Consider the following 8,766-nt stretch of genomic DNA (forward strand, 5'->3'; position numbering starts at 1 on the left):
AAAAAAAAAAAACTGCAACCTAGCAGAATCAATGAGATACAGGAAGTCCTGAAAGGACAATTTATTATCTCTAACTGATGGCCTAAAATAAGCAGGTTCCCAATAAATAACAGTGATACACATCACCATTTTGAAAAACAAGAGCCAACCCAAACTCAGTCCGTGTGAAAAAATAAAGACGAGATGGAGCACAAATTAATGATATAAAGGCTAAAAGAACAAGGCACAGAACAGATGAAACAGAGATGACTCATTGAAAGATTAATAAGATTGACAACCTCTTAGCCAAACTAACAAAAAGAGAAATAAGACCTAAATTAATAAAATTAGAGATGTAACAGACTCATAATAGATTTCAACAAAATATTGAAGATCATTATGAAACATGTTGAATCTGATTAATTTTGGTGGAGTTATATGCTTTAAATCAGCATATGAAAATTAATACCTTTTCTGTATATCAGTACCAAATTTGCTGAGAAATTAAGAAGAATATCCCAATTAAAATATCTTATAAAAACAAAAAGTAAGTACCTCCTCTAGTAAACCAACACAAAGGTGAAAGCTTTGCAGTGTAAATTTTAAAACACTCTAAAAGGAAGTTGACCCTAGATGGTGGAAAGACCATCCATCCTAAAGCAGAACTGACTCTATTACCCAAAGTAAGACAGATCAGTCTAATCTCCATCAAAATTTGAGAGATTCTTCATATAATTCAAGAAAAAAAAAGCCCCAAAATTCATGTGAAAACAAAAAAGGCCACAAATAGCCAAAGATATTGTAAGCAGAAAGTAAACTGTGAGAGGTGTCAAAATATCATAATAACTGACTTCCTATACTACAGAACCATAGTGAAAAAGAAAGCATGATACACAAAAAGGAAGGAAGACAGACAGAGAGGCCAACCTAGTAAACTCAAGAGAGTACCCAGAGAAAACCTCACATAGCTATAACACCTACTTTGACAAACTTGTCCAAAGAGTACCTGAAGAAACAGAGATCCTATTCAATAAATGGTGGGGACGAAACTGAATATTTACCTGCAGAAAAATGCAAGTAAATCCTTATCTGTTCACCTGAATTAAACATTGGCCTATGGGTAGACACTGATTTAATATCTGAAATGCGGAAACAGCTGAGAACAAGTATTTCAAATCACACTTATAGGCAAAATAGTCCTGACCAAGGCCTAGAGCATAACCCTAAGAACTGGTAAATGGGATATGAATGTGACTCCAACAACACAGCAAATAACCCCGAATTGACAAAAGCAACAAAGGGAATTAAAAAGACCTCTTAGAAAGCCAAGAGACAATCAGCAGAAGGGAGAGCCTACAGATTGGTGCAAAACACCTGCCAAGTATGGAGAATATATAAAGAACTACATGCACACCAATCTTACCACTTCTTTTTTGTTAAGAGAAATAAAATGGAATTAGTCTATATATCCCATTGAAATGTGTACAATAGTATTTTAATCATCCATAAAGAATAGTACATTATAAAACTTACAGGATAATGGATAAATCTGGAATCTATTGTATCAACTAAGGTAAATTAGACTTGGAAAGAAAAATACTGCATGTTGATCTCTTAGGCAGATTCTAATCTTTATTTTTAATTAATTTTTCTACATATAATGTTCTTGTTTACATGTATTTTGTTCATACCTAGTGATTGTAGAGGCCAGAGAAGGCCATTCACTTGGAACACAAGTTACAGATGATTAAGAGCTGCCATGGGTATAAGAATCAAATCCAGAACCTCTGGGAAGCAGCCAGTGCTCTTAACTGCTAAGCCCTCTCTTCAGCCCCTGATTCATATTCACATGGGTGTGGGAGTATATACAGATCATTAAACTCGGAAGGGGATAAGAAGAAAAAGGTTTGAGAAGCAAAGGAGACACGTGTGCTATGAAAAGAGCAAGGGGCTACCACATATGGTAAGGAGGGCTATCTCAGGGGGGAATGAATAGGGAATTTTGGCAAAAACAAATTATGTTTGAAATGCCATAATGAGACCAACTTTGTATTCTAATTCACAAAAGAAAAAGATAGAGACAAAAGAGGAGCTTTCTTTCCATGTCCCACTATCATGTTCTAGACCTCACATCAGGAACATTAAATATATCCTGAAATCCTCTGACACCTGAATTTGATTCGACCATATGCCACCTCCATAAAGGCATAATAGAAAGCTCTGAATATAATACTAATATATGATTAAACCAAACCTAAGCTTTTAGTCCTAATAATATGATGAATAACTTCGAATGGACTCCATCACACCTGCTTGTCTTGTTACAGTTACTGCAGTGGGTAAAAGCCAGGCCCTCTGAGAGCTCACAGACTGGTATCATCGGGGTCAATGGAGCAAGGTCAGAGGAGTTAGCTTGAGGAGCAGCCACACTGCAGGGCTGCAAGAAGCACCCAAGCTACAGGCCCTGAGGAGTGCAGTTGCTACTGGGATGCTAGGAGCATGCACTGCGGGAGGACGTAAACTCCAGGGATGCAAAGGGCATGGAAACTGGAAGGCTGGGGTAAGACACTGAGAGACCTGAATTCACTTAGGTACAATCAGTACCTGCCTGCTAACAAAAACCCAGGCTGGAGTACCTTTTAGTTTCTTCATTTATAATGAGGCATTGACTTTCAATCCAGTGGCTGCAGACAGCCAATAAATACACAAATTGCTACTATTGTCGATGCAGAGGAGATGGCAGTTGGGGAGGCTGACGTGAGAAAGGAAAGAAGATTCATGGAAGATCATCTCTTTTTATATAGATTTAACTGTGTGGAAGTCTACAAAATTCCTTACATATTATTTTATACAAATTTACAGATAAACACAAACCTCATACATATCCAGCTTGACATTTAAAAATCACAGATGTTAAGACATTATTAAAGCACGGACATCGTTAATAAGAAATACAAGTTTTTCTCAATTGAGGGAAAATTGCTAAAGCACACACAATTTGAACAATTTAAAATATTCTGGGAAGGCTAAGTGAAAAGAAAATACAGGTACATTTATTAATAAACATAGACAAAGCTCTAAGTACCACTTTAATTTAAATAACTCAGTAAAACAAAACCAACATAAATGTTTAAAAACATGCAAACAATCCCAGGACTAGATTGGTATTAGCAAACTGATGATCTCTGTATTAGAGATCTAGCTGTATTAGAAAGTACAGTATTTCTTGGAGTTGGTGGAAAGAATCAGATGTCAGCATCCAACTTACATTGCTCCATTGGTATAGACAGTATCACTTCCTTCCACATACTGCACCTGAGCTGGGTAGACATGTTGGACCTGCTGAACTGTCTGTACCTGCTGCACCTGAAAAACAAATATGAAGACTATAGTTAAGTGGTAGACACAGAACGGGTACACCACATTACATCCATGGTAAGTGGAAAACATAAAGGGTACACCACATTAGATCCATGGCAAGGGGTAGTAGACCTTAAAAGCCTACATTGCATTAGGTTCATGGTAAGTGGTCGGAATAGGAAGAGTACACTACATTAGATCTATCTCAAACATTTCTCCTGAGTACTGATCAACAGGAGATGGCTAGTATTGAAATTTCTTAGGATTAAGTACAAGAAATTTTGCCTAGATCAGCTATAGCACATACACAAATAATGCTATAATTTTCTTCTCACTGTGTACATATACACAGCTTTGTTTAACATTCTGAAAGTTTCTCTGATTTTGATGAGTTATGAAATTCTACTCCATTTAAAATTTTAAACTAAAGCTAAATTTATTTTTAATTAAAAACAGCCATCTCAGTTCATATAATGTTATTTATATTTTTTTCTCGTGGCTAAGCATTTGGTATTAGCAAACCAATGATCTCTTTAACCCTAAGAATAGATACAGAAAAGAAACATTATATGGACTCAGCAGGTTGCACTTTATACATTGCGGAATACATTCACACATATACAGACTTAAAATCAATTAAAGAAAAAAAGGTCATGAATTTGAAAAACAGCAAGGGAAAGTTATATGGAGGAGGCTGTAGGAAACAGAGGGAAGTTAGGAAATGATGTAATTGTATTATAATCTAAAAAAATAAAACATTATAATAAAAACCCCATAATATAAAATTTAAACTCTCAAATGTTTAAAATTACCTTAACAAACTTCATGCATTAATTTTTGAAATAACTATCACCATGTCCTTTCCTTTTACTCTCTGTCCACCCCACACATGCAGGATTATAAAAAGCAATTCAAAGATCATATTTCATATACATATGAAATATATATATATGTATATATATTTATGGAAGAGAGACATATGGATCTTGGAAAACATTATACTTCTACCATGTGCATTCTAGAACCAAAACCAGGTTTCAGGTTTAGTAGTAAGAACCTTTTGCCACTGAGCCACTCAAGGGTCACAGTTCGTTATTTCTAAGAAATGAAAATTATTACAAAGATTTATTTCTAATAAATATATATATGCATGTCTGGACCAAACTCAGGTCCTCCACAAGAGCAGGATACATGCTAACCATTGATCCCTTTCTCTAATACCAAGAGATCAAAATTATTAAAGCATTAACAGTGCCATCATGTTATCTGGAATACATCATTCCGATGACCAGTGCAATGTGTGCCTGTTCAAATCAAGATGCTAATACGTTTCCCATAGTGCAATAAGGCACCTCACACCTTAATCAATAAAAGCTTCCTCCTCCTTTTTTTTTTTTTTTTTTTTTTTTTATTTGCTGCCTTTTTTCATCTAAAGGGGAAAAAATGGAGCTTTCTGGCATTCTAGACTCAGTGAACAACATCACTAAATTTTGTGCTATGACTTTTAACATGTCATATAAATTGTTGATTAAAATCTAGCTGCACAGGGCTAGAGGATGGCATATTGTTCTACTGAGGATACACTGGATACGACAGTCTATCTTGAGCAGTTGCAAACACCCCTTACTCCAGCTAAGGTGCCTCAGGCCTCCAAGGGCACCTGCACTCATATGCTCATACTCGCCACTCCAGCCCCCATCCCATATACACAGGATTAAGAGTCACGTAACAATCTAGAGGTGGAAGAAGTCCCAATTTGAGAAGCTGAGATCTTCCTTTTGCACCTGTCCGTTGGCTTATATCGAAGCCATCTGTAATATAGAGTTTGGTATAAGGAGTCGGGTAGCTGTAACCAGACTCTTGAGGTTAATGACCTAGTTTTTTTCCTTGAGAATCCTAGTAATTATCAAAAGCTACTTTCTATAAAAAAAAAAGGTTAATAAAAGTTGTAAACTTGTGGTAGTTAAAATTTTCTGACATTTTCTTATTAAGAGATTGCCATAACAAGCCTGATGAGCAGGAAGTCTGCTGTCTGTCAAACAGTCTCCTAGAAATGGCAGCATAAACAAAACAGTGACAGTACCAGAGGACATGGGAACATGGAGGGGAAATGACTACCACATCCATTTTTATCTCTTAGATATCTCAGTCTTATTATTAAAAGGCATGTTCATGTATTTTGTTTTTCTCGTGTTAGTTCTATAGTGTATGAAGTGTTTTACTGAAATTCTTTAAATACTTCCATTCCTCATAATCTTTAAGGTTTTACTTCTTCTGTTTTTATAAAACTCATTATTTTAAGTGATATTGTAAAACATATCTTCAGAGAGTACATTTTCATGTAGATTTTACATACATTTGTGTCTATGAATCTTCCATGATATATATGTAAGCATATGCCTGCTTTCTTAAGAAAACGCCAGTTATCAATATAATATATTTGGTAGTTTTTATAATTCTAGAATAAGGTAATTTTAAAAGGAAAAATCTCTCATGTTTATTATCAAACTTACAAAACCGATATGCATTGTTCTTCTCTAAATTTAATCTTGTAATTCACTTATTAATAAATTTTATAATTTCCTGAATGTTGGAGTCCTTTTTTTACTGGTTTATGGTAGTTATTTTTATTCTAAACACTGTATTAAATATTGAAGTTTATTTATTCAAATATACAAGTAGATTTTCTCTTCTCCAAGAAATAATCTGTCTGTTTTGCTTCAAAAGTGGCTAGAAATACTATGTATAGTATCTGCCCTATGAATGCTTACCAACTTCTCCATTTTAAAATTATAAAGGACTTCACATTTTTAATCTGTTTATTTTGTTTCTTAAATTAAACTGAATGTGTACTTACATGTATGCTAGTTTCCATACTTTTGACACTTTTTTATTTTCTCAAACACAGTTTTGTCCAGAGAAGTTTTAGTACTATGGAAAAGTCAAACAAAAACTGGGACAATTACATACTAGCACTCCCATCCACACTGAGAGGGGCACAAAAGGTGTAGCTGATGAACTCACAGCCACAGGGCATTATTACAGACTCATACTTTCAGTAGCATTTGATTTGTGTATGTGTATACATATGCATACATACATGTGCACCCACGGATAAGTAAAAGCACAAAGTAGACCTGATGGAGTGACACAGAGTTTGAGTCACACGTTAGGTTCGGTTTTGGTTTTTTTTTATTCTGTAAGTTCATATTACTCTTGCATTTTTCAAAATGCAAGATAATATGCAAGATAATTTCCTTTGCGTAAAATAAAAATAACAGACGAGATTTTTAATTATGCAAATCAATTAAATAAAAGTAAAATATGGTATAGGTCTTTTTGGCAACACAATAAATTTTGATGCCCATGTAAATTTTATTTTCGAAATCTATTATTTTTATCACATCAATAAATTATAAATGTTGATCAGAAATTGCATACATTTATAAGATCTTACTTTTTTTTTTTTTTTTTGAGACAGGGTTTCTCGTATAGCCCTGGCTGTCCTGGAACTCACTTTGTAGACCAGGCTGGCCTCAAACTCAGAAATCTACCTGCCTCTGCCTCCCGAGTGCTGGGATTAAAGGCATGCACCACCACGCCCGGTTCCTCACTTTTTTATTAGATATCTTATTTACATTTCAAATGCTACCCCCTTTCCTGTTTCCCCTCTGAAAACCCCCTATCCGCTGCCCCCTTCCCCTGCTCACCAACCCACCCACTCCCACTTCCTGGCCCTGGCATTCCCACACTGGGATCTAGAGCCTTCACAGGACCAAGGGCCTCTTCTCCCACTGATGACCGATTAGGTTATCCTCTGCTAAATATGCAGCTGGAGCCATGAATCCCATCGTGTGTATTCTTTGGTTCTTTGATAAGTAGTTCTCTATTGTGTAAATGTACCACATTTTCTGTATCCATTCTTCTGTTGAGGGACATCTGGGTTCTTTCCAGCTTCTGGCTATTATAAATAAGGCTGCTATGAACATAGTGGAGCATGTGTCCTTATTACACGTTGGAGCATCTTCTGAGTATATGCCTAGGAATGGTATTGCTGGGTCCTTAGGTAGTACTATGTTCAATTGTCTGAGGAACCACCAAACTGATTTCCACAGTGGTTGTACCAGCTTGCAGACCCACCAGCAATGGAGGAGTGTTCCTCTTTCTCCACATCCTTGCCAGCATCTGCTGTACCTGAGTTTTTGATCTTAGCCATTCTGACTGGTGTGAGGTGACAACTCAGGGTTGTTTTGATTTGCATTTCCCTGATGANTAAGGATGTTGAACATTTTTTTAGGTGCTCCTTAGCCATTCCATATTCCTCAGTTGAAAATTCTTTGTTTAGCTCTATACCCCATTTTTAACAGGGTTATTTGGTTCTCTGGAGTCTAACTTCTTCAGTTCTTTGAACAGATAGGATATTAGCCCTCTATCAGATGCATGGTTGGCAAAGATTTTTTTCCCAACCTGGTGGTTGCTGTTTTGCCCTATTGACAGTGTCCTGTGCCTTACACAAGCTTTGCAATTCTTTGAGGTCCCATTTGTTGATTCTTGATCTTACAGTCCAAGCCATTGCTGTTCTGTTTAGGCATTTTTCCCCTGTGCCCATATGTTTGGGGCCCTACCCCCACTTTCTCCTCTATGAGTTTCAGAGTCTCTGGTTTTATGTGGAGGTCCTTGATCCACTTAGACTTGAGCTTTGTAGGAGAAGATAAGAATGGATTGATTTGCATTCTTCTACATGCTAACCACCAGTTGAGCCAGCATCATTTGTTGAAACTGCTGTTTTTTTTCCCACTGGATAGTTTTAGCTCCTTTGTCAAAGATCAAGTGACCATAGGTATGTGGGTTCATTTCTGGATCTTCAATTCTATTCCATTGATCTACGTGCCTGTCTCTGTACCAGTACAATTACAATTGCTCCTCAGCCTGAGGTCAGGAATGGTGATTCTACCAGAAGTTCTTTTATTGTTGAGAATAGTTTTCACTATCCTGGGTTTTTTGTTATTCCAGATGAATTTACAATTTGCCCTTTCTAACTCTCTGAAGAATTGAGTTGGAATTTTGATGGGGATTGCATTGAATCTGTAGATTGCTTTTGGTGAGATGGCCATTTTTACAATACTAATCCTGCCAATCCATGAGCATGGGAGATCTTTCCATCTTCTTAGATTTTCTTTGATTTCTTTCTTCAGAGACTTAAAGTTCTTATCATACAGATCTTTCACTTGCTTATAGTCACACCAAGGTATTTGATATTATTTGTGATTATTGTGAAGGGTGTCATTTTTCTAATTCCTTTCTCAGCCTGTTTATCCTTTGTGTAGAGGAAGGCCACTCATTTGTTTGAGTTAATTTTAAATGTAGCTACTTTGCTGAAGTTGTTTATCAGGTTTAGGAGTTCTCTGGTGGATTTTTTTTTTTTTT

The 8,766-nt window shown here is 36.1% G+C and overlaps 1 protein-coding gene across 8 annotated transcripts in view; it reads right to left on the reverse strand.

The window, feature by feature from the left end:
* Positions 1 to 8,766, reverse strand: part of Rfx3 (regulatory factor X3) — a 252,375-nt gene that overhangs the window by 106,817 nt on the left and 136,792 nt on the right. For all 8 annotated transcript variants that reach the window (XM_029472433.1, XM_029472434.1, XM_029472432.1 and 5 more), the window contains one exon: positions 3,248 to 3,345. In XM_029472433.1, the coding sequence (XP_029328293.1) occupies positions 3,248 to 3,345 (98 nt within the window). The remainder of the gene's footprint in view (positions 1 to 3,247; positions 3,346 to 8,766) is intronic.

Source organism: Mus caroli, chromosome 19 (genome assembly GCF_900094665.2).
Source record: "Mus caroli chromosome 19, CAROLI_EIJ_v1.1, whole genome shotgun sequence".
NCBI classification, from domain to species: domain Eukaryota; kingdom Metazoa; phylum Chordata; class Mammalia; order Rodentia; family Muridae; genus Mus; species Mus caroli.